This window comes from Pelophylax lessonae (assembly GCF_965119305.1).
Source record: "Pelophylax lessonae genome assembly, chromosome: 5".
NCBI classification, from domain to species: domain Eukaryota; kingdom Metazoa; phylum Chordata; class Amphibia; order Anura; family Ranidae; genus Pelophylax; species Pelophylax lessonae.
Window position 1 is genome coordinate 546728507 of NC_138772.1, and position 26734 is coordinate 546755240.

Here is a 26734-nt window from a genome sequence, read left to right on the forward strand (position 1 = left end):
ATCCTAAATGTATATAAACTGTGTATAGTATTGGATAGAGGGGTGAAGCGTTAGAACCCCTGTCTGGTTTTTATTGCTGTCTGCTTCCCTCCTGTAGAGATTCTCCCTCTTTATGTCTCCTGGTGACCCCTGACACTGACAAATAAAGTGCTGGAAATCAAATATTTCCTGACTTGGAAGAGGAGATGAGGGGGAATCTTCCAATGGGGACATGTGTTCCGGTGACACCGATCTAAGAGGGTAAGTCCTCTGACCTTGGAGAGATTTCCTCTCACTTCTTGTGTCTCTGGGAACAGGAAGTGAAAAGCAATCTCCCCAAAGGGGGCACAGACAGTAAAAAAAATTGACCAGGGTTCTAACCCTTCCCTACTCTATACTAAAACAAAGAATGGTTTTATATATATTTGAAAACAAAGCCAGAAAATGAACACTTCAAAATACTAAACCTAACACCAAACACATCCTTATACCTTAACGTAGAACAAAAGGCTACTTTTTTTTCTTTTTGGATAAAGTGAGAGTAACCCCTGTCAGTTTTTTGTTGGGGAGATTTCCCTTCACTTCTTGTCCCATAGCCAAACAGGAAGTGAGAAGAAATCCTTCCAAAGTGAGGAAATCCTGGGGTGTCACCAGAACTAGTGTCCCCATTGGAAGATTTCCCCTCTATTCCTGCTCTGGTGACAACCCAGAATTTGTGATTTTTGGTGATATCAATAAACAGGATGAATAGAGAGGGTGAGTCTCCCTAATGGGGGCACAGACAGCAATAAAGACTGACAGGGGCTCCAATCCCTCCACACTCATTCCAAAATTAACAAAAAAAGTTTTTCCTTTAGTTTTAATTTATTGAAACACTTCAAAATAATCTTTAATATCTTTAAATTTAACCTTAACATAATGCCTAAAGCTGGCCATACACTATACAATCTGATTGTACAATCTGTTTTGGATTTACCATTACCTATGTAGTGTCAGTACTTGCCTGGATACAATATGAATGGATAATGTATGTGTGTCCTTTTTTGTGTTGGCTTTTTGGTAAATCTAAGGCTGACCATACACTATACAACCAAATCTCCTTTAGCTTTAACAAAACGATGTCATATGAAAAAAAAACGTAAACAGTGCTTTGAATTATTTAAAATCAGGCAGGGCCGTATACTACATAGATGATGGTAGATCTAAAGGAGATTGTACAATCGGATTGTATAGTGTATGGTCAGTCTAATGCTAAATAAACCCCCAAAGATCCCCCCTTGTCTTATTGGGTGTGGAAGTGATGGAGGACACTCTCCTGTGCTGAGATCTACCAGATCCACCGATTGAAGAAATATGTTATCTGTACAAACTGTGTCATCCTATGAACCAGATTCACATTTCTCACCAGATTTCACCGGATTCAGCTCAGATTTCCTGTAATATGATCATTTTACACGTCTCCTGACCCCCCAGATAGCTTTATGTGACCGTTCTTTACACGAAACCCAGCATGGAGGAGCTCAGTGAAGGTGGTGGTGAAGGTGTGGAGGTGTCTGATCGGGTCACACAGATCATAAAAGGACAGCTGCCCGGCCTCATAATCCACATAGATCCTGACTCTGTTACTGGAGAGATTGGGAGATATGCGGATCGGTTCATTGTCATGTCTTAGAAAACACCGACTGCTATTCCTCCACAAACCCCAGGACTTGTTATTATCTCCAATCCGTGACTGCACTCCTCTCCTCCCTATACTGGGATAACACATCCCGACTATGCACTTTTCTGACTCACTGACATCCACTTCCCAGTAATGTCGCCCCGAGGAAAATCTCTGACTGCTTAATACCTGGGCAGAGTACTGGAATCTCTCCGGTGTTTCTGGACGATTCTGCTCTATATCTGACCAGGATGCAGTTTTCATGTCATCTGATATCTGTAGATTATTATGAGCTGTGTTCACATCCAGTAATATGTCTGAAGCTTCCTGTATATTGAAGAATACATTTACCCCTTTTATCATATCAGATAATCCTGTATGTAATGTGTGTGAGATTCCAGCCACATCCAGATCCCCTCCATCATGGAGGAGTCTATCATGTCTCTCTCTGTCCTCATTATCTCCCTCCTCAGTATCACACAAGTCCCCTGTGTCTGATTCCTGTAGGACAGTCAGTGGGTCAGTCATGTTACACAGCTCCTCAATGTCCCCCATCTTCCTGGACAGATCCTCCTTCTTTATCTCCAGCTGATGGATCAGATCAGACAATGAGATCCGCTCTTCCTGGCTGGAGATGTTCCTCAGGACTCTCTTCTCCAGGTCTTCCAGCTGTCTCCTGAGCTCTATGAACAGGGCAGTGACTCTCTCTGTTAGACCGGCTGATTTTTCTTGTACTTTTCTCCTGCGATCCTGCAGACTCTGGACTCTTTTCTCCGTCTCCTCTCTCTCTGTCATCAGTTTCTGCAGAACATTTCTCAGTTTCTGTTTCTTCTTCTCAGAGGCCTCATCCAGAGTCTCCACCTTGTGTCCCTGATGTTCTCCAGCCAAACTGCAGGACACACAGATACAGGCAGAGTCCTCAGTGCAATAATATTCAAGAAGTTTCCTATGGATGGAGCATTTTCTGTTCTCCATGGAAGTGGTGGGATCAGTTAGGACATGTTCTGGTGACTTGCTGTGGACTTTCAGGTGATTATCACAGAGAGAAGCTTCACACATCAGACAGGATTTAACAGCAGGTACAGGAGAGTGAATACATTGTGTACAGAAGATTTCAGTCTTCTTCTGATCTGGCTGAGTAGATTGGAAAGCCTCCACTATGTTATGCAGTGTTATGTTCCTGTGCAGTACAGGACGATCCTGGAACTTTTCTCTGCACTGAGGACAGGAATAACGTCCAGACTCCTCTTCTTTATCCAGCACACGATCAATACAGACCCGGCAGAAGTTGTGTCCACAGCTCAGCATTACAGGATCTTTATAGATTTCCAGACAGATGGAACAGTCCAGCTCCTGTCTCAGATCAGCAGACGCCATCGCTGACAGCAGAAGAGAGAAATGAAAGTCTCAGAAACCAGAGGACACGTCTCACATATTTCTGCCCAGGGTGGGGCTGATCTGATCTTCCAACTGATATCTGCAGGAAATATGTGAACAAAGTGAATGTCTATAACAGGGGTATTGAATTAAAATTCATGGAGGTCCGATTAGCAAAATTTTCTTCCAGCAGAGGTCCAGATTGCATTTTTGCGTGATGACTCGGATTCTTTACATCACAGCCCAGGTGTGCAGGCACGACAGCCCATTCATTTGAATGGGCTGTTGTGTCTGTGTTTTCTGCTGGGAAAAGGCCCTGGCACCTTTTTAAAAACGCTGTCGCATTGAAACTGCATGGCGCGTATGTACCATGCAATTTCCATGTGTGGGAAACCGCACCTTGTATTTCATTGCATTTAAGAGTCAATTGTACCCTGCACGTTTTCTGTGCAGCTGCTTATCCCCCTTTACATCACCACTCACAGCACTGTCCCCCTTCACATCACCACTGTCCCCCCCCCCACACACACAGCACTGTCCCCCTTCACATCACCACCCCCCACACACACACACAAAGCACTGCCCCCTTCATATATTCCCCCATCAGCACTGTCCCCTTCATATATCCCCCCATCAGCACTGTCCCCTTCATATACCCCCCCCATCAGCACTGTCCCCTTCATATATCCCCCCATCAGCACTGTCCCCTTCATATATCCCCCCATCAGCACTGTCCCCTTCATATATCCCCCCCATCAGCACTGTCCCCTTCATATATCCCCCCCATCAGCACTGTCCCCTTCATATATCCCCCCCATCAGCACTGTCCCCTTCATATATCCCCCCCATCAGCACTGTCCCCTTCATATATCCCCCCATCAGCACTGTCCCCTTCATATATCCCCCCCATCAGCACTGTCCCCTTCATATATCCCCCCCATCAGCACTGTCCCCTTCATATATCCCCCCATCAGCACTGTCCCCTTCATATATCCCCCCATCAGCACTGTCCCTCTTGCATATCCCCCCAACAGCACTGTCTCTCTTTACATCACCCCCCCACCCCCCCCCACACACACACACACACACCACTGCCCCCTTATATCACCCCCACAGACCTGCCCCTTTGCATCACCCTCACACACATACACAGCACTGCCCTGTTAACACACACCCCCATAGCACTGCCCCCCTTTACATCAACACAGACCACTACCCTCTTAACATATCACCCCCACAGCATTGCTCCCCTTTACATGAAACACCACACTACCCCCCCCCCCCTGCACATGACCCCTGCTCCCCAATCAAACTTCACAGCCCTGTCCTCCCTTCACTCTCCTACCTTACACAGAGCGGAGAGCAGGAGGCGGGACAATCTCGAGGAAGACAGAGGAACGGCAGCGCTGCATGCATAGAGGCAGCCGACTGTGTGCCTCCCAGCCAATCACCTCCCGCCTCCCAGCAGCCAATCACCTTCCGCTTCCCAGCAGCCAATCACCTCCCGCCTCCCAGCAGCCAATCACCTTCCGCCTCCCAGCAGCCAATCACCTCCAGCCTGAAATGCTAATTCAGGCAGCTGCCTCCCTCCATTCAATGCCGGTCCCGCCCCCAGTCTCAGTCCCGCCTCCTGCCATCCGCCCTGCTCTGCTAATGACAGCAGCAGAGACAGGGAAGAAATCCAGCAGCTGATGGCGGCGGTCCTGATGGAGCAGCAGCGCGGGCCGGAGACGGCCCACGGGCCGCCATTTAGTGATGCCCGGTCTATAAGATAAAGGGATATTTCCATACACGGAGTGTTCTGGTCACATGCTGTAGTGACTGTCAGATTTGTTTGCATTTTTTTAAAAATAAGAACTTCAGAGATCAAACCCAACACTGAGCTAGTAATGCAGTGCCAATAGCTGGTTACATGTTAACCACTTGTAAACACAGCTGACCGTTCTTCTCTCTGAAATGATCACAGAGCGCCTGTGATCCTTCTATATAGGAACACAGGTCTCTATGATCATTTCACAAGTCCCTCCCCCCACAGTTAGAAAACACTCCCCTAGGCTCACAATTAACCCTTTGATCACCCCCTAGGTTAACCCCTTCCCTTCCAGTGTCATTATTACAGTAATAGTGAATATTTTTAGCACTGATTACTGTAGTAATGTCGCTGGTCCCCCCAAAAGTGTCAAGAATGTCAGTTAGGGATACAATCTGTCCGCCGCAATGTTGCAGTCCCGCTAAAAATCGCAGATCGCTGCCATTACTAGTAAAAAAAAAAAATTGACAGCTTTCCTGTAGTTTGTAGACATGATAACTTTTGCACAAACCAATCAAAAAACGCTTATTGGGATTTTTTTTACCAAAAATATGTAGCGGAATACAAATTGCCTGAAAGGATAAAAATAAATAGATTTTTACATTTTTTTTTTTTTTTTTTTTTTGGGGAATGTTCTACAGCAGACATTTTTTTCAAAATTGTCGCTCTTTTTTTTTTTTTTTGTTTATAGCGCAAAAAGTAAAAATTGCACAGGTGATGAAATACCACCAAAAGAAATCTCTATTTGTGGGATAAAAAGAACATCGATTTTATTTAGGTACAGCATCTCAGGACCGCGCAATTGTCCGTTAAATAACTCAGTGCAAAATCACAAACAATGGCCTGGTCATTAAGGGAGCAAATCCTTCTGGTCCAACTGGTTAATGTGTTTTAGATATTCTGTGCAAAACAAAATATTTTTCAGAGTTGAAGGACAAATTCACTTTTAGGCTAGGTTCACATATTTGCACAGGGGTGTAACTACAGGGGTTGCAATTGCAACCGGGCCCCATGCTCCAGGGGGCCTTTGCAGCTCCCCTGTACATTTGGATAAGAGGGGCGGTGGGGGCAGCATGTAGAGAAATCACTGTCCTCCTTTTTCCTCCTGTAGTTGCAGGAGGAAAATGGTGGAGATTAGTTCCTCTGTATGCTGCCCCCGCCACTCCTCCTATCCAGTTCCATTGTGTTCTGCTGTCTCTGGCTCCTGCCACCCCCCCCCCCCCCCCACTGTGCTTCCTTCCCTCTCCCGTCAGCTGCTGCAGGGGATGTGTCACAATAGAGAACAAGGAAGGGGTCAGTAAACATGTAATTCACCAGCTCCTTCCTTTTCTGAATGGACAGAGTCATAGTCACTGACATTGTAAAAAGATAAAATTAAATGATAAAAAATAATAGTTAAAATACCAAAAAATAAAAACTACTGACACCAGTGGGTGAACTTCCAGGATCACAAAGGTCACACTTGCAACCGGGCCCTGGCATTCCACCACTATGGGGAGGCCCCAAGATGGCAGGAAGGAGGTCCACTGCAGAACTTGTGAAGGGGTCCTTCTGCGGGACCATAATAAAGGGCCCTGCAACCAGAGTAAAGGGCCCCAGGATCAGTGGGAAGAGCCCCAGGCTTGAAGGGAAAGACCCCAGCCAAGGGTCCGGGGGGGCCTTCATGGTTTCTTGCACCATGGCCCTGAAGGTTCTAGTTACGCCTCTGCCTATGCAGTTTGCCCATTTTCCATATATGCCTTTTGCGGTGTGTGTTGTGTTTTTGTACCTGCATTTTGCATGAATTATTATATATATATACAGTATATATAATATATATATATATATATTATATATATATATGAATCGGCGTGTGCACCTCCCCACTGGCTATTACATGAAACAATGTACAGGTACATCGTTTCGCGTTATAGAGCCGACCTGCGGCAGGAAAAGAGTGGCAGCTGATGGTTAAACAGTAACAAACATTTTAATTGTGTTTAACCACTTGCCGACTGCCCGCCGCAGTTTTACTGCAGCAGGCTCTATCGACTGCGCGAAACAACGTAGGGGTAGTTCAGTCGTGGGAGTGGTACTGGGGGGCGAGCGCGTGCCACCGGCGACGCTCTCCCATCCCCACTAGGCAGCGGGGATGCCGATCAATGGGCCTGGCGGCCGCAATTACCGGAGTGAATAAACATTATATAAATCTTTCCCCTAGTTTGTAGATGCAATAACTTTTGCGCAAACCAATCAAAATGCGCTTATTGTGGGTTTTTTAAAAAAAAATATATAGCAGAATGCAAATTGACCTAAAAGAATGAAAATGATTGATTTTTTCATTTTGTTTTGGGAATGTGAAAAATATTGTTTTTTTTTTTATAATCGTTTTTTGTTTATAGCGCAAAAAATAAAAATCGCAGAGGTGATCAAATACCACCAAAAGAAAGCTCTATTTGTGAGAAAAAAAGGACATCAATTTTATTGGGGTACAGCGCCGCACGACCGCGCAATTGTCAGTTAAAATAACGCAGTGCCGAATCGCAAACAAATGGCCTGGTCATTAAGACCGGGCCTATTTTTGACACTTGGTGTTTACAAGCTAAAATCTGTTTTTTTTTTTGCTAGAAAACTACTTAGAACCTCCAAACATTCTATATTTTTTTTAGCAGAGACCCTAGAGAATAAAATGGAGATAGTTGCAATGTTTTTTATAACACCGTATTTGCGCAGCGGTCTTCCAAACGCAATTTTCATTGAAAAAGTTCACTTTATTAAATTTAAAAATAAGAAAACAGTAAAATTAGCCCAATTTTTTCCATAATGTGAAAGATAATGTTACGCCGAGTAAATAGATACCCAACATGTCATGCTTAAAAATTGCGCACGCTCTCGGAATGGCGACAAACTTTGGTACTAAAAATCCCCATAGGTGACATTTTACAAATTTCTACAGGTTACAAGCTTAGAGTTACAGAGGAGGTCTAGAGCTCAAATTATTGCTCTCACTCTAATGATCGTGGCGATACGTCACATGTGTGGTTTGAACACCGTTTACATATGTGGGCGCGACTTCCATATGCGTTTGCTTCTGCGCGAGGGCTAACAGGGACAGGGAGCTTTAATTTTATTTATTTTTTTCCCATTTATTTTATTTATTAATTTTACACAGTTTAAAAAAAAAAAAAAAGGTAATTTTTATTCCTATTACAAGGAATGTAAACATCCCCTCACTCGACTTCCTGTCTCTGAGGATCCGGGACCGGATCGTTTTCCCTGCCGCCGGCGAGTCCGGTAAGCGGGGAAAACGTGCGGGACGCGGTGGGAGGGGGGGCACCTCTTCTCCTGTACCGTAAGGGTGATCCCGCGGCGAATCCGCCACTAGGACCATCCTTATCTGAAAGCCAATCGCCCGCCGTTGGCTATCTGCTGCCATAACCCCGGTATTTAGCGTCAAAGGACCAACGTAAATCGACGGTGGGCGGTCGGTAAGTGGTTAAGGGGGTAACCTTAGGTGTTCAGGCGCCCTGTGCGAGCTAATATTGTGGTGCCCCCCCCCTCCTCACCCCTTGTCCCCGGTCACCTAAACATACACAAAGAGGAAAAAAATATTTGTAACAAATAGGAGAGAGATGCAGGGGCTGCGGGCATGGTAAAGGAGATGCAGAGTCTGCGGGCATGATGCAGGAGATGTTGGGGCCACGGGCATGGTGCAGGAGATGCAGGGGCAGTGGGCATGGTGCAGAAGATGCAGGGGCTGCAGACATGGTGCAGGAGATGTAGGGGTCGTGGGCATGGTGCAGGAGATGCAGAGTCTGCGGGCATGGTGCAGGAGATGCAGAGTCTGCGGGCATGGTGCAGGAGATGCAGGGGCCGCGGGCATGGTGCAGGAGATGCAGGGGCAGTGGGCATGGTGCAGAAGATGCAGGGGCTGCGGACATGGTGCAGGAGATGCAGGGGTCGTGGGCATGGTGCAGAAGATGCATGGGCTGTGGGCATGGTGCAGGGGATGAAGGGGCTGCGGGCATGGTGCAGGGGATGAAGGGGCTGCGGGCATGGTGCAGGAGATGCAGGGGCTGCGGGCATGATGCAGGAGATGCAGGGGCTGCGAACATGGTACAGGAGATGCAGGGGCCACAGGCATGGTGCAGGAGATGCAGGGCTGCGGACATGATGCAGGGCTGTGGGCATGATACATGCAGAGCTGTGGGCATGGTACAGGAGAGGCAGTGCTGTGAGCATAGTACAGCAGATGCAGCACTGCATCTCCTGAGTAGATGTAGGGGCTGTGGAGGGGTCTCACTTTCCGTTTAGTGAGGCGCCTTGGCTTTGCATTAAAAAAAATGGCACTGCCCGGCGCCAACACATCACCGTGCATGCACCGTCTGCTCGAGAATAGCCGATCGTGTACAGGCTTTCCCAAGTGGCGGCGCGCATGCGCAGTGTACCTCTCGGGCCGGCCGCGGCCATTTTTTCAGGTGCCGGTGCCGCAATTGTGCATTGATCTTCAGCCAGCCCCAGGGCAGGGGGACTTGCCCTGGCAGCGCCTGCTGTGACTCGTCAGACGAGTCTCGTCCTGTGAGTAACTGACTGCGAGCTGTGATGGCTACACGGTGCCCCTGTTGCCCATGGCGCCCTGTGCAGCCGCACAGCTCGCACACCCCAAAGGCCGGCCCTGGTTCTGGGTAGCGTGGAGGAGCAGTGGCAGGTGCATACAATGTGGGTGGAGTATGATAGGCATACTGTGGAGCCTGATAATTGGGCCGCACATGTTGGTAAACACCTGCAGTTTGGTGTGCTGCATATGGGGCCTGAGGTGGTGGCTGCTGGGGTAAGCTGGGGGTTGGTGGTGGGTTGGCAGAATAAATAAAGGAGGTCAGGCAATGAATCATAGCAATCTTCATCTCCCCCTGTTTTTCCAGAGGCTCCTGGTTTACAAAGGGGACCATTGTGTGTCAGTGGCGGAACTACCAGGATCGCAGCAGTCGCACTTGTGACTGGGCTCTTCTGGCCACTGAGCGGAGGCTGAGCTGAGCACCATATCACTGCAGCCTGGACAGCACTGCCTATCCTCTCCAAAGAGAGAGAGAAGCTGATCTATGTACAGAGGTGGAGGTGGGCACTGACAGAGTCAGCTGACCAGCTGACACCAATAGAGTGAAAGGGGGAGGAGCTCTCCCCTCTGCAAGGAGATACTATGGCACACGGCATCCCTGGAGGCACATGAACACTGAGGGGGAATCGCCTTGATGACCAAGTAAGTGAAAAATTTCCATCCTCCGCCACCTCTGCCTCTTACTGATCCCCCCCCCCCACCACAGATCTAATACCCATCACCTCTACAACAGAGGTGATGGGGGATAGAGATGAGATGGTGGGGGGATGGCACCACCACTGCCACTAATCCCACCCCCCTCACTGCCACTGCTGCCACCCACCTCTCCACCACCACTGCTGCCACTAATCCCACCCCCCTCACTGCTAATGCTGCCACCCCCCTCACCACCACCACCGCTGCCACTAATACCACCACCACCGCTGCCACTAATCCCACCTCCTTCACCACCACCACTGCTGCCACTAATCCCCCCCTCACCATCACCACTGCCACTGATCCCACTCCCTTCACCACCACCACAGCCACTGATCCCACCCCCCTCACCACCACCACTGTCGCTGCCACTAATAACCCCCCTCACCACCACCCCTGCTACTAATCCCACCCTGTGTTGGTATTCACCATCACTGGGAGTGAAAGACAGATACTTAATAGTTTGAATCGCTTCAAGTGGGACAGTAATATTTGTCAGCTGTTTGATTCATGTAACATCTTATGATTCATGATACATGTTCATTGAAAGGGCTAATCACATTTTCTTCTGTTCCATGTCCTTCAATGTCAGACAGGCTCTCCCTATTGTTTGTGTATTGAAATAATGTGTATTGTGTTAAGTCTGCCTGTCCCATTGTTAAATTCCTGGATAAGAACTGTACCCTGAGAGGAATGTGCATGTGACACATACTGCCAGTAAGTGAGTCTGGGACATCCATACTGTAGCTATGGGATAGTTGAAGAGTAATATCCCCTCTAATGTCTGCCTGGTTATCAATAGTGCTACATGTGTAAAAGAAATATTTTCAAAGTCAAAGAAGAATTTCACTTTCAGTGAACCAGAAGATGTGTCTCACATTTTTCTACACAGGGTGGGGCTGAACTGGTCTTGCAACTTATATTTGCAGGAAGAATGTGAATAAAGTGAATGTCTATAAATTGAAGTGGTGATTAAATGAGTGTTCTGGTCACATGATGTAGTGACTGTTAGACTTGTTTGTATCTTTTGAAAACCAAATTTCAGAAAAAACCCAACACTGAGCAAATAAATGCAGTGCCAATAGCTGTCTACATGTTACCACTTACCTACCGGGCACTTTCACCCCCTTCCTGGCCAGACCAATTTTTAGATTTCAGCACTGTGACTCTTTGAATGACAATTGCGCAGTCATGCAACGCTGTACCCAAACAAAATGTTTATATATTTTTTTAGACAGATAGAGCTTTCTTTTGGTGGTATTTGATCACCACTGGGTTTTATTTTTTGCTAAACAAATGAAAAGACCGACATTTTTGAAAAAAAAAATCATTTTTGTGGTTTTAGTTATACAATTTTTGAAATAATTCATTTTTCTCCTTCACTGATGTGTGCTGATGAGGTTGCGCTTATAGGCTGCACTGATGGGTGCTGATAGGCTGTACTGATGGGCACTGATAGGACAGCACTGATGGGCACTGATAGGCTGCATTAATGGGCACTGATATGCCTAACTGATGAGGCGGCACTGATGGGCACTGATGAGGAAGCTCTGATAGGCGGCACCAATGGGCACTAATAAGCGGCACTGATGGGCACTAATAGGCAGCGCTGATTAGCACTGACTGGCAGCAATGATGGGCACTGTTGGTGCTGCACTGATAATTAGGACACAGATGTCCCCTTTTTGGATTTGCCAGTTATCGGCTGTGCTCTTCTCACACGCTGCCAGCTTGAGGAGAGGATTGCCAATAACTGGCAAATACTATTTACACTGTGATCAGTTGTGATTGGATGCAACTGGTCACAGCTTTCAGCTATAGCGTGGGTGGGAAGTGGTTAAAGTAGAACTATAGGCAAATTTTTATTTCATTTTGGATAGAGTAAGGGAGGGTTATACCCCTTGTCAGATTTTTTTTTTTTTTTGTACCATCTGTGTCCCATTGCAGAGATTTCCCTTAATGTTCTGTCCTATATCCAAACAGGAAGTGAGAGGAAATCCCTATAAATTAGGGGAATCCCTTAGGGATCCCTAGGTCACCAGAACTAGTGTCCTTATTGGAAAAGTTCCCTTCAAATTATTTTCTGGGGACAACCCAAGATTTGGGACTTAGGCATTAGGATTTGTTTTACCCTTAGGTGGGAAGGGGTTAAGCTATATACAGGAGGGGAACTAAACCATGGAGCACCCAATGTGATTGTCTATATACAGTAAACCCCCCTCCATTGCGGGGGTTACGTTCCGGACCCACCCGCGAAAAGTGAAAATCTGCGAAATAGAAAAACCCTATTAAAATGCATTGTAGGCATGTTTTTTTTTTTTTTTTTACTGTCACTGTACTTTTAAAAGCATTTTAAGGTCTTTAAACATACTTTTAAAACAATAGAAACTCATTTAAACACATAAAAGATACTGAGAGACAGAGCAAGAGCTATGGAAAACACAAAAATATTGAATTCTCAATGATTTATATAGTAAAATAACATTACAGAAAAAAACGCAATATACCGGGACCGCAAAAACTGAACAGCGATGGAGCGGGGGTTTACTGTATATATTTACTATCACAAAATCTCTCTACAACCCAATTATCCCTAGACAAAATTGCAATTAATCCCTCCCCACAGTACAAACCTCCCCCCCCCCCCAAACACACACTAAAACCCCCTTCTGAGCACAAATCCCTCACCTTCAAATTCTTCCTACCAGCATAAATATTTTTCCCCTAAAATCCCCCTCCCAGCTCAGATCCTCTACCCCCAAAGTCCTGACAAAGCATGCGCACCCGTATGCAAAACGCGTTGACGTAGGCAGCACAGCTGGGCACTTGCGTCTCACAATGAGTTCCATCTACTCCATGGCGGAGGTTCCAGTGTGAAGCCTGTGGACAGAAATTTGGGTATGGCGCGCTCTATTTGTGATGTGCAATTAATACCTTATATGACAACATAATAAAAGTGCAGATTAATACATGAGATGGGAAATAATGTGCAACATATGCAAAAAAAATATTTTGTGCAACATATAGTAAAATTTATTTGCAAACAATTAAAGTGCAAATACTCAAAAAGTGTAAACAAATTCCACCAACCAATTCATTCATAAAGCATATACTATTCAAATTAATCCGTTATAATGGTGAACGATCGATCATTCACAACCCACAGCGTCCCTTTTAACACATGCAGATAGAGGTACATGCGTTAAGCAAAGAGTAAAGTGTAACATATACCAAAAGTTATGTGCAAATAATTAGCATAAAAGTGCATGTGCTCAAATTACCATGAACCAAAATTAGTCCAAAAATGAATCTGTGCTGAGAATAAACAGTCCAGAGATATAATATTGCAGTCTCTCACTCTCTTGGTTGGTATTTTTTATGATATCAAATAGGAATCCGTATCACATCCAGAGGGCAGTGCAACCGCATGCAGTGTGCCTGGTGTCTCCTCTCGTGCTCACCCCTCTGCTATTACACTCACCAGATATCTCTCCCCTTTCTACAGGGGTATCCAGCCTTTACAGCCACATCCGACTGTGTGCCTCTGACAACTTCCCTTTCACCCTCCAGCGGTATCAGCAGAACATGGAAGTAAGGGTAAACTCCATAGCGTGAATCCGTATAAAAATTTTTTATTTAAGAGAGAAAAAGTACTTACATCAAGGTAAAAGACAGTCTGCTCTTGTTTCAAAATAGGAAGTCCGGGATGTGATGCGCTCCATGGAACAAAGCCGGAAGTGGCGCAATGACGCTAGACTCGACCCTACGCGTTTCATCACTCTGACCTCATCAGTAGCGGCGCCATCTTGCTCCACTCTTCGGTTTAAATCAGGTACGGTATCCTAGCAACCCCAGAGTTATTAAAGGTCGGAGCATGTTTCCAGGCAACTCCTTAGGCAATACAAATACTGCCATCCATGGCCATCAACACAGCGGCACATGTCTGCAGGTATATGAATCTTCCCGCACCTGGTAAAGTCTACAGGCTTGGGAAGATCAGTTTGTAAATGGATAGAAAATTGGCTAAAAGACAAAATTCAGAGAGTAGTGGTTAATGATTCTTACTCTGAATGGTGTAAGGTTATCAGTGGTGTACCCCAAGGTTCAGTGTTGGGACCCTTACTTTAATATCTTTATAAATGATATCAGGCCTGGGATTAAAAGTACCATTTCAGTCTTTGCTGATGACACAAAGCTTTGCAGTGGAATAACTTCCTCACAGGATGTCTCCAATTTACAAGCTGACCTCAATGCACTTTTCATTGGGCAACTATGTGGCAAATGAGATTTAATGTTAATAAATGTAAAGTTATGCACTTTGGGGGGTTAAGAATATGCATGCATCATACATACTATGGGAAGTAGAACTGGGGGAATCCATAGTGGAGAAGGATTGTTCTGGTAGATCCTAAGCTTAATAATAGCATGCAATGCCAAGCTGCTGTTTCCAAAGCAAGCAAAGTCCTTCCTTGTATTAACAGAGGCATGGACTCCAGAGAGAGAGATATCATTTTGCCCCTGTACAAATTATTAGTAAGACCTCATCTGGAATATGCAGTTCAGTTTTGGGCACCAGTTCTCAAAAAGGATATTAGGGAACTGGAGAAAGGGCAGAGAAGGGCAACCAAACTGATAAGAGGCATGGAGGAGCTCAGCTATGAGGAAAGATTAGAGGAACTGAATTTATTCTCTCTTGAGAAGAGGAGAATAAGGGGGGATATGATCTCCATGTATAAATACATAAGGGGGGATATGATCACCATGTATAAATACATAAGGGGTCCATATAGTGAACTTGGTGTTGAGTTCTTCACTTTAAGGTCATCACAGAGGACAAGGGGGCACTCTTTACGTCTAGAGGAAAACAGATTTCGTCTCCAAATATGGAAAGTTTTCTTCCCTGTAAGAGCTGTGAAAATGTGGCATAGACTCCCTCCAGAGGTGGTTCTGGCCAACTCAGTAGATTGCTTTAAAAAAAGGCCTGGATTCTTTCCTAGGTGTACATAATATAAATAGGTACTAATATTTATAGGTAAAGTTGATCCAGGGAATATCCGATTGCCTCTCGGGGGATCAGGAAGGAATTTTTTTCCCCTGCTATAGCAAATTGGATCATGCTTTGCTGGCGTTTTTGCCTTCCTCTGGATCAACTGCGGGTATAGGATTGTGTATATGGGATTGTATGGTTGGGTTTTCTTTACTGTTTTTTGTTTTTAATCGGTTGAGCCAGATGGACTTGTGTCTTTTTTCAACCTGACTAACTATGCACTTGTTTGGACCCATATTGTTTTGCATAGGTTGTTTATCATGATATTAGGGTCATTATGTTACCACCTGTTTCATTCTAACTGCACATAAGGCAGAACTGATCCGGTGTTAGACATAGTAAAAATACATAAACATAGTAGGGTTTATATAAAGCCCTGTATGTATGAAAAAAATTAGAAATCAAATAAAAAAATATAAAAAAGATAAAAAAAATATATAAAATATATATAATAATAATCATAATAAAGTAAAGAAAAAAGACAAATAAAAATAAGAAATAATAATAAAAATAAAAATAAAGGTAAAAATAAAAAATATATATTAAAAAAATATATAATAATAAATGAAAATAAATAAATGTAAATTTAAAATAAAAAAATCTAAAGATAAAATAAGAATGAAAATATAAAAAATAAAAATAAATAACTCACATATTAGATTGAAAATAAAAGCTGTTGCTTTTAAAATAATTGGGTCGCCTTAAAAGGGCAGAGATGTATTAGTATAAGAGGATGGCAATGTAGAGGAATAAAAAGTTGGTGGTATATATACTAAACCACCTAATAAAAATCTTAGAAGGGAATACATCAATAGTCCCACCATAACAGTGATCAGCTAAATTACTGTATAGTGTACACTATATTAATGGCACTGGCTGGGTTAACATCAAGGGGCAATGAAGGGGTTAACTGTGTGCCTAACAAGTGTCATGTGTGTTACATCTTTGGCCAGGACCTGCTGACAAATTTCGGCTGTAGCCAATAACAGAGTGGGTTAGCGGCAGGCACACGCATGCGCGTCCCAAACCTGGAACAGGCTGGATGAAGTGCATGTATGTGATCCAGCCTGCCTGTAACACCCTTCCGCAGAAAGTGTACTGAAGGCATGCGGCAAGCAGTTAAAGGGAAAATGTTAGGGTTGGGTTCATATGACAGGTCTGATCAGGTCCGCCTGTCCATTTTATAGGCGGACCTCCTCTGACCCTCCATTCACAAATATAGAGTGATGGATCTAAATGAACTTGTGTCCATTTACACCCGCCCATCCCCAATCTGATCTGCTAACCAAAACGGAAGGGGATCCGTTCCCCTCTAGCGGATCAGATTGGAGGACAGTTGGATGTTAATAGACAACCAGTTTGTTTACACCATCCTTAGAGCAGACCGTGCTGTGTCCGTGTCCGCTGTGCATGAGCTGAGTTGACATGGATCTGTCATCTGCCCACTTCGCTCGTTGGGGGATGCACGGATTAATCCCCCGCTGAACAAGCAAATTCCGCTCCTTGTGAAAGAAGCCTTGATAACACACAGCAACACTGGCAGGTTAAGATTATCAGCATTATGGTAACACACATGCATCAGTCAGAAGGTTCTCTGTCACAGTGTGTCACATAGCATGGCTGTTGGTTGCTGACCTTGTTCAGAGGCGGCTCTAATTAGGCAAGTAAGGCAGCCGCCTAAGGCCTCACACTTAAAGGGGCCTCGCAGTCCAATAAAAAAATATAATTTTTTAAATTTTTTTATCATGAGAATTAGTAACCTTGCCTTGACAATTGCGACACGCCAGGTCGCTGGCAGGCACATCCACAACATTGCCGGTGCTGCGCCGGTGCTAGTATACAGCATATTAACTCCAGCCAGGCCCCGCACTCACATTGGTTTCTTCTGTGCTGCTGCTGCTGCACTGTGAGTGAGTCTCCTCCTCTTGCTCCTGCATTCGACCAATCATGGATAGTGATGACGTCACAACGTGATGTCACGTAACCCCTCCCCTGCATTCTCCCGCCTGCGGTACCAGGAGAAGAAGAGAAGAGCAGAAGACGAGAGAAAAAGGTAAGGAGAGCGAGTGACTGACCACAAGGCCTGTCCATGAGGCAGCCAGCCTGCAGTCCTGATTCATTACTGCTTCCTTCCATGGCTTTTCTTACCACCTCTGAGGACTTTACTTTATAGACTATCTATGACAAAATATTCCCTGCTGGCTAGTATGTATATGCACCACCTCATTACCACACCACATCTTCTGCAAGTGTTTTATGTATTGGGGAAAAAATGAAAACGGAATCCTTCTGAACAGCCAGCCTTTGTCTCATTCAATCCAGACACTACTTACAATGTTTGTACATTCTTTGTTCTATAATACCAGGAACTATCCATATGTCCCATGTGCACAGTGCACACACGTGAGACATATGTAGTGTATGTTATTCACTGGTGATTTATCTTCCTGTACTAAGAAAAAGCTTCAACAACTTCCTTGATTATAGAGTTAAGGGAAAATGCTGCAAATGTGAGGAAAGGGGTTTTCCACACACTCTATGACTGCTGCCTTAACCACTTGCCGACTGCCTAATGACGATTTACGTCGACAGTCAGCCCCTCACAGGCTGTAAGATTCTGGTACCTTTGGTACCCTTATTGCCCATTTTCCTTTTTATATTGCGTCCCACCTTTTTAGTTAGGTGGAACGCATATACCTTTAAGCCGGATGACATCATCGCTGAGCGCCGCTCTGAGCGGCTATTTCAATCGCCGGCTTTCTCTCTCACATTGTTCGTTCAAACCGCATGCTTACAAGCCTTGTCTTATGCTGCCGGAGCCTCCAGCTATTCTCTTCTACCTGGAACAGACCGGAACCTCGCTACTGATCCCGTAGCTCGCTACCGGATCACTTCCTTACTACTGGACCCCTTTACTTACTAACCTTACTAGTGATAAGTACCCCACAGGGGATTCCTCCATAACAAACTTACACTATCTACTTCTGCACATTAAGGACTGTTACTATCTATGCAATACTAATTCTATCCTCTGCACTGTTACATAGATTGCTAGCTCTTGAGTCTACTACCATCTATCCTTGCACTGGGTTAGTCTCTCCTGTATGTTATCTGCTGTCCTTACCACCTATTACCATACATGATTACTAACCTATCTGCATACTACCTATTACCATCTACTACTCTCCAGCACTATCAAGTGCTTATCATTGCTGTCACTGCTCACACCTGTCCCTTCAGCACATCACCTCTATACTGTCATATACATCCTATCACTCCAGGAACATCTTATTGAGTGTGTGTATATCTGTATGCTGAAGCAGACAGGTCCACAGTGATGAGTCTGGAGAGTTGGATCTGGTATTTCAACACATCTCTACATGACTACTGAGTGGAGATTCTGCAGCTGCAAATCCAGCTTACTATAAAAACGCAGGAGCGTTACACAGGCAAAGCGACGTAGGTCTACGTCGCTAGCCTGTGAGGGTCTAGGGAGCGAGCGTGCGCTGCTGGAGGAGCGCTCCCACTCCCGCTCGCTCACAGACCCCCCCCCCCCGCGTGAGTGACCGGCGGACCCGATGTCTGCCGGTCACTCGCGATCCTCGGTTACAGAGAGAGAAAGCCAGGCGGCTGATGTAAACAAATCCGCCTGTCATTCTCCCCTGTGTAAGAATGGTGATCATACGGTTCTACTATGTAGGACCGTTGATCACTGTTCTTACACATCAAGCCACATCCAATCACAGTAAGAAGCACGCCTCTAGGGACACACTTAACCCCTCCCTCTCAAAAAAAGTTAACCCCTTCCCTGCCAGTGTAATTTTTACAGTAACAGTGCATATGTATAGCACTGATTACTGTAGTAATGTCACTGGTAACCCCAAAAGTGTCAAAAATGTCAGTCAGGGGTGCGATCTGTCCGCCGCAATGTCGCAGTCCCGCAAAACAAAATCGCAGATCGCCGCCATTACTCGTTAAAAAAAAAAAATGACAAAAATCTTTCCCTTAGTTATTAAACGCAATAACTTTTGCGCAAACCAATCAAAATACGCTTTTTGTGATTTTTTTTTTTTTTTTTACCAAACATATGTAGCAGAAAACAAATTCGCCTAAAATGTTAAAAAATTTTGATTTTTACATTTTTTTTTTTTGGTGAATTTCATATAAAAAAATGTGAAAAATATTGCTATTTTTGCACAATTTATGTTTTTTTGTTTATAGCGCATGATCAAAAAATCGCACAGGTGATCAAATACCACCAAAAGAAAGCTCTGTTTGTGGGAAAAAAAGGACATAAATTTCATTTGGGTACAGCGTCGCACGACCGCGCAATTGTCCGTTAAAGTCACGAAGTGCCAAATCGCAAAATAGGCCCTGGTCAGGAAGGGGGTAAAATATTCCGGGGCTTAAGTGGTTAAAGCTGATCTCCGCTCTTCACATTTGTTTTCCCTAAAACCTTCCTAATCTTCTCTAGACCAGCCATTGCTCAGAGACTTTACTATATTTTGCTTCTGAGTTGAAAAAATAAATCATAATTTTGTCCCCAGTAACATCATGATGTTCATTCAGAAAGTAATGCAATTTTGGGCTGTGGGGGGGATCTGCAGGATGCATACAGTATGCCCCATGTGTAGGTGGGTACTTGGGAGTGTTGGCCGAGGCAGGACCACCGAGCTAAAACTGGAAGCCTGCATTCTGTCAAAACAGAGCTATTCTATTGGCTAATAATCCTCCTCTTACAAAGTTTCTGTGAGCAGTGCTGCACTGCCAATTGGGCTACCACTACAAACATAACTATGCCCCATGATGTCATTAACTCTGCTGATAGCATCCTCAGCTTCTTTGCGACTAAAAGCTGAGGTATGCTAAGCGGAGGAGAGGATATGGGGAGGTGGATCAGTGTTTGCAAAAGTAGACATAGGAAGTGCAGCACTAATTAGGGATACTTTGTTATAAATAAATGCACAATGAGAACAAGAGGAGAGGGTCAAGGAACATTGGTGTACTACAAAAAGTATCCTGCACAATTAACCACCACAAGTACATATACTGCGGCGGTCAACCCCCCCTGGGCAAAGTGACGTACCGGTACGTTACTTGCCCGCGAGCCAATAGGGGGCAAGCGGAGGCGCGCTCCCACACCGGCTCGTTGACTGGGATCCCCGCGCGAGTGACCGGCGGCTCCGATGTCCGCCAGTCACTCGCGATTTCCCGCTAGAGAAATTCTCCCTGGTGTAACTGCAGAGATCATACGATCCTGCAATGTAGGATCGTATGTCTCTGTGGTTACATCACATGCCACGCCCCTTGACAGTTAGAAGCACGCCCCTAGGGACACACTTACCCCTGCATCACCAATAAAGTTAACCCAGTGTCATTTTTACAGTAACAGTGCATATGCATAGAACTGATTACTGTATTAATGTCACTGGTACCCCCAAAAGTGTCAAAAATGTCAGTCAGGGGTGCGATCTGTCCGCCACAACGTCGCAGTCCCGCAAAAAAAAATTGCAGATCGACCACCATTACTAGTTTAAAAAAAACAAAACAATAAAAATGACAAAAATCTTTCCCTTAGTTAGTAAACGCAATAACGTTTGTGCAAACCAATCAAAATAAGCTTATTGCGATTTTTTTTTTTTTACCAAAAATATGTAGCAGAAAACAAATTGGCTTAAAATGTTAAAAAATTTTGATTTTTACATTTTTTTGGGGGAAATTCATAAAAAATAATGTGAAAAATATTGTTATTTTTTCAAAATTGTCGCTCTTTTTTTGTTTATAGCGCAAAAAGTAAAAATCGCACAGGTGATCAAATACCACCAAAAGAAAGCTCTGTTTGTGGGAAAAAAAGGACGTAAATTTCGTTTGGGTACAGTGCCGCACGACCGTGCAATTGTCCGTTAAATTCGCACAGTGCCGAATCGCAAAAAGTGGCCTGGACGTAAGACAGCAAAATCCTCTAGTGGTAAAGTGGTTAAATTACAACCTAGGAGCACCTCTAGTGCCAGTACAGGTGTTTTCTGGGTCAGTGCTGCACAGTGTGCTGCACTAACGTTCAGCACCCTGCACAGTGTGCTGCACTGACATTCAGCACCCTGCACAGTGTGCTGCACTGACATTCAGCATCTGCACAGTGCGCTGCACTAACGTTCAGCACCTGCACAGTGCGCTGCACTAATGTTCAGCACCTGCACAGTGCGCTGCACTGACATTCAGCACCCTGCACGGTGCGCTGCACTGACATTCAGCACCTGCACAGTGCGCTGCACTGACATTCAGCACCCTGCACGGTGCGCTGCACTAACGTTCAGCACCTGCACAGTGCGCTGCACTTACATTCAGCACCCTGCACAGTGCTCTGCACTGACATTCAGCACCCTGCACAGAGCGCTGCACTGACATTCAGCACCCTGCACAGTGCGCTGCACTGACATTCAGCACCCTGCACAGTGCGCTGCACTGACATTCAGCACCCTGCACAGTGCGCTGCACTGACATTCAGCACCCTGCACAGTGCGCTGCACTGACATTCAGCACCCTGAACGCTCTATTAGGAAATGCTGATTAAGTGCCGGTTCACATTTGTGCGATGCGGGAACGCTGCGAATATACAGCGTGTTCCCACATCGCATCCGCACCCCTGGCAGCTCACACTGCCATATGCGATACGCTGGGGGTGTCAATTAAAAGTTAACAACACTCCCAGTTGAGATCGCATATCGCAGTGCGATCTGCAAGTTCGCACAAATCGGATCGCACTAGTGTGAACCACCATGCGATCCGATTCTGCTGCGGATCAAAAAAAGAGTCCTGTACGTGTTTTAGTGCGATTGCGGTGCGAATTCAGCCAAACAAACAAACTGTATGGCTGAAATTTGCACCGCACAGAGATCGCATGTAATTTTTGAAGCAGTGCGCTCCGAATGTACAATGCGATCTCAGTGATCGCACTAATGTGAACCGGCACTAACCATGGCAGCTGCTCCTGAACTGACTCCTTGGCTGACATCAGTATTGAAGATCTCAGCCAATCCAATGCTTTCCTATTTAGATTATGTCAGCCAATTGGGCGGATCCAGTGCTGGTGAACTTGCACAGCTCTAGAAATGAGTTACGTTTTTTTACTACATTTAACCACTTGCCTACTGTGCACTTAAACCCCCTTCCCATTCAGGCCAATTTTCAGCTTTCAGCGCTCGCACACTTTGACTGACAATTGCGCGGTCATGCTACACTGTACCCATATGAAATTTTTATCATTTTTTTCACACAAATAGAGCTTTCTTTTGGTGGTATTTAATCATCTCTGGGTTTTTTATTTTTTACAAAAAAAAAGAATAAAGACAATACATTTTTGGAGAAAAAAAAGTTTTTCTTATTTTCTGCGAGTAAATTTTGAAAATAAAATTTTCTCCCTCACTGATGTGCGCTGATGAGGCGGCACTGATGGGCACTGATAGGCTGCACTGATGAGGTGGCACTTATGGGCACTGATGAGGAGGTACTAATATGCCGCACTGATGAGCACTGATAGGCGGCACTGATAGGTGGCACTGATAGGTGGCACTGATAGGCGGCACTGCTGGGCACTGAGAGGTGGCACTGAGAGGTGGCACTGCTGGGCACTGAGAGGCGGCACTGACGGGTGGCACTGATGGGCACTGATAGGCGGCACTGATGGGCACTGGCGGATGGCACTGATGGACACTGACGGGTGGCACTGATGAGCACTGATGGGCAGCACCATCAGTGCCCACACTCAGTGCCCATAGTGCTGCCAGTCAGTGCTCATCAGTGCCTAGATGAGCAGGCACTGATGGGCACTGACTGGCAGCACTATGGGCACTGATTGTGGGCATTGATGGGGGCACTGATGGCGGGCACTGTGGGCACTGATGGGGGGCAATTTGTGTGTTTTTTTTACCTTTAGTAATCAGGGCACTGGTGATCAGTGCCCTGATTACATTGCTGTGTCCCCGGCGGCTGTCAGCTCTCCCTCCTTCCTCACACTGCAGTGTCTGTGTGAGGAAGGAGCGCCGGCGATGAGAGATGATCTCATATGTTTACATATGAGATCATCTCTCATTGGACGGCTTGATCACGTGGTGAATGGCCGCTGTGATTGGCCATTCACCACGATCTGTGATCACGACTATTTACGGCGGCAGTCAGCCCAGTACAGGCAAAACGATGTAGGGCTACGTCGCTCGCCCACGAGCCTCTAGGGGGCAAGCGCGCGCCACCGGAGGCGCGCTCCCGCCCCTGCTCGTTCTGTGCCTTCCTTGCGCGAGTGACCGGCGGCTCCGATGTCCGCCGTTCACTCGCGATCTCCCGCTGGAGAGGGAGAAAGGCAGGCGGCTGATGTAAACAAAGCCGTCTGTCATTCTCCCTGGTGTAACTGCAGAGATCATACGATCCTGCTATGTAGGATCGTATGTCTCTGTGGTTACATCACAAGCCACGCCCCTTTACAGTTAGAAGCACTTCCCTAGGGACACACTTAACCCCTTGATTTCTAATAAAGTTAACCGCTTCCCTGCCAGTGTCATTATTACAGTAACAGTGCATATGTATAGCACTGATTACTGTAGTAATGTCACTGGTACCCCCAAAAGTGTCAAAAATGTCAGTCAAGGGTCCGATCTGTCCGCCGCAATGACGCAGTCCCGCAGAAAAAATCACAGATCGCCGCCATTACTAGTAAAAAAAAAACAATAAAAATGACAAAAATCTTTCCCGTAGTTTGTAGACGCAATAACTTTTGTGCAAACCAATCAAATACGCTTATTGTGATTTTTTTTTTTTTTACCAAAAATATGTAGCAGAAAACAAATTGGCCAAAAATGTTAAAACATTTAGATTTTTACTTTTTTTGGGGGAATTTCATATAAAAAATGTGAAAAATATTGTTATTTTTTTCAAAATTGTCGATCTTTTTTTGTTTATAGCGCAAAAAGTAAAAATCGCACAGGTGATCAAATACCACCAAAAGAAAGCTCTATTTGTGGGAAAAAAAGGACGTCAATTTAATTTGGGTACAGCGTCACACGACCGCGCAATTGTCCATTAAATTCACGCAGTGCCGAATAGCAAAATAGGCCCTGGTCTTTGAGCAGCCAAATCCTCCGGGGCTTAAGTGGTTAATTTCACCTAAGGCCTCAAAAAGTCTAGAGCCGCCTCTGCAGGAGACACATTTATTATAATTACACAGATAAGAGAGAGCAGAGAGAAGGCAGAGTGAGGATCATTACAGTGCCCTGAATGAGGGAGAATAACGCTCACTCCTGTCAATGAGGCAGGAGAACCATGGTGGCTCCCAATGCACCCCCCCTCTACAAATTGGGAAACCGCCTGAGGCAGGTGCCCCCTTTTGCCCACCCCTCCTCCCGCCTCTGCTGGGAGGGAGAATTGGGGGAGGAGGGTTTGTTCTTGGGGGGATTTGGGGGGGGGGGTAGAATTTATACTAGAAGGATTATTTGAGGGATTGAGCTGGGAGGGGAAGAGGATTTATGCTGGGAGGGGGGGGTTGGGGAACATCCACACTAGATTGTAGGAAAGGATATGTACTGGGGGGGGGGGGATTGGGGGAAGAGGGTTTGTTCTTGGGGGATTTGGGGGGGGGGGGTATGGGATTTGTACTAAAAGGATTATTTGAGGGATTGTGCTGGGAGAGGAAGAAGATTTATGCTGGGAGGGGCGATAGGGATGGAGAAGATCTATACTAGAAGGTAGGAAAGGATATGTGCTGGAGGGAGGATTGGGGGAGGAGGGTTTGTTCATGGGGGATTGGGGGGGGGGCAGAATTTGTACTAGAAGTATTATTTGAGAGATTGTGCTGGTAGGGGAAGAGGATTTATTCTGGGAGGGGGGATCAAGATGGAGAATATCCATACTAGAAGGGGAAATGGATATGTGCTGGGGGGGGGTTGTTCTTGAGAGGTTTGGGGGTGTAACGCTCCTGCGTTTTATGTATAATGTGGATTTGCAGCTGCAGAAATATTCCACTTCAGTAGTCATGTAGAGAAACGCTGAGACACCAATCCCAACTCCCAAGACTCATCATGTGTGGATAGTCTCAATTCAGCAAGCAAATAGACACTCAATAAGATGTTCCTGGAGTGACTTATGTATATAGTAATATAGTGATGATAGGCTGAAGAGACAGGTTGGGTAGAGATGATAGGTGACAGACACTTGAAAGGAATGTTCTTGAAAGTAAGATAGTAGCAGATGGGATGCAGATAGGTTAGCAATCATGTATGGTAGCAGATGATAGAGTAGCAGGTGAACATACAGGAGAGACTAACCCAGTGCAAGAGCAGATGATAGTAGGCTCAAGAGCTAGCAATCTAAATAGTGCAGATGTAGTAAAAGTCCTTGGTATGCAGAGCTAGATAGTGTAAGCTTTAGTATGAAGGTTATAGAGGATTCCCCTGTGGGGTACTTATCACTAGTAGCAATATAGCAGAGGAGAGGTTCGGCAAGAGCGGATGATCCGGTAGCGGGATACAGGGATCAGCAGCGAGGTTCCGATTGCGAGGTATGCTTGCAAGCATGCGAGCTTCAAGGCAGATTATGCGGCGTTGAACGAACATGTGAGTGAGACAGCCGGAGGTTGAAATAGCCGCTCCAGCGGCGCTCAGTGATGACAGCATCGGTCTTAAAGGTGTATGCGCACCTTACCAAAAGAGAATGGTGGGGCACATACACTTAGGGAAAGTGGAATTAGGGTACCAAAGGTACCAGAACATTACAGTACCCCCCCCCCCTTAAGGCCGGCTCCTGAAGGCCTCTGGAGCTGGTTTGTCTGGGTATTTTGTATGAAAATTGCGAATTAATCTAGGAGCATGTATGTCAGAGGTATTTAGCCAGGTGTCGTCTTGGGGCCCATAGTTCTTCCATCGAACTAAGTATTGAAGTCTTCTTCTGTGGATACGAGAATCCAGAATCTCTTTTATCTCATATTCTTCTCCACCTTCAACTTGTACAGGAGGAGGAGGTGGGATAGTAGGCCTTATTCCTTGGTCAGGAACATGGGGCTTCAGTAGCGACACATGGAAAATGGGATGTATTTTGAGGTCTGTTGGCAATGTAAGCTGTACTGCAGCTTTTCCAATAAGTTTCTTGATTGGGAAAGGTCCCAAGAACAGAGTTCCAAGCTTTTTGCTAGGGATTTTCAATCTTAAATTTTTTGTTGAGAGCCAAACGAGGTCCCCAATAGCATACTGAGGAGAAGGTCTTCTGCGAAGATCATAGTACTTCTTTTGTTGACTATGAGCGTGTGCGATGGTAGTATTAAGTAAACCCAGAGAGTCCTTTATTTGGGTAAGATAGTCTGAGGCTACTGGATTATTTGAAGGAAGGATGCGTGGTGGAAGAATAGAGGGATGAAACCCATAGTTCAAGTAGAACGGACTCTGCTTGGTCGTACTGTGGGTTGCGTTGTTGTAGGCAAATTCTGCCAAAGGGAGAAGATCCACCCAATCATCCTGTTGGTAAGAAGTGTAACAACGTAAATATTGCTCGATGCACTGGTTGACTCTTTCAGTCTGTCAGTTGGTCTGCGGA

General features: G+C 45.5%; 1 protein-coding gene across 1 annotated transcript in view; it reads right to left on the bottom strand.

Moving 5' to 3' along the window:
- Positions 1 to 500: 500 nt before the first annotated feature.
- LOC309555536 (E3 ubiquitin/ISG15 ligase TRIM25-like) overlaps positions 501 to 26734 on the bottom strand; it is a 54439-nt gene continuing 28205 nt past the window's right edge. Inside the window, exon 2 of the mRNA XM_082257603.1 lies at positions 501 to 3018. Within this exon, the coding sequence (XP_082113729.1) occupies positions 1430 to 3018 (1589 nt within the window). The 3' untranslated portion in view covers positions 501 to 1429. The remainder of the gene's footprint in view (positions 3019 to 26734) is intronic.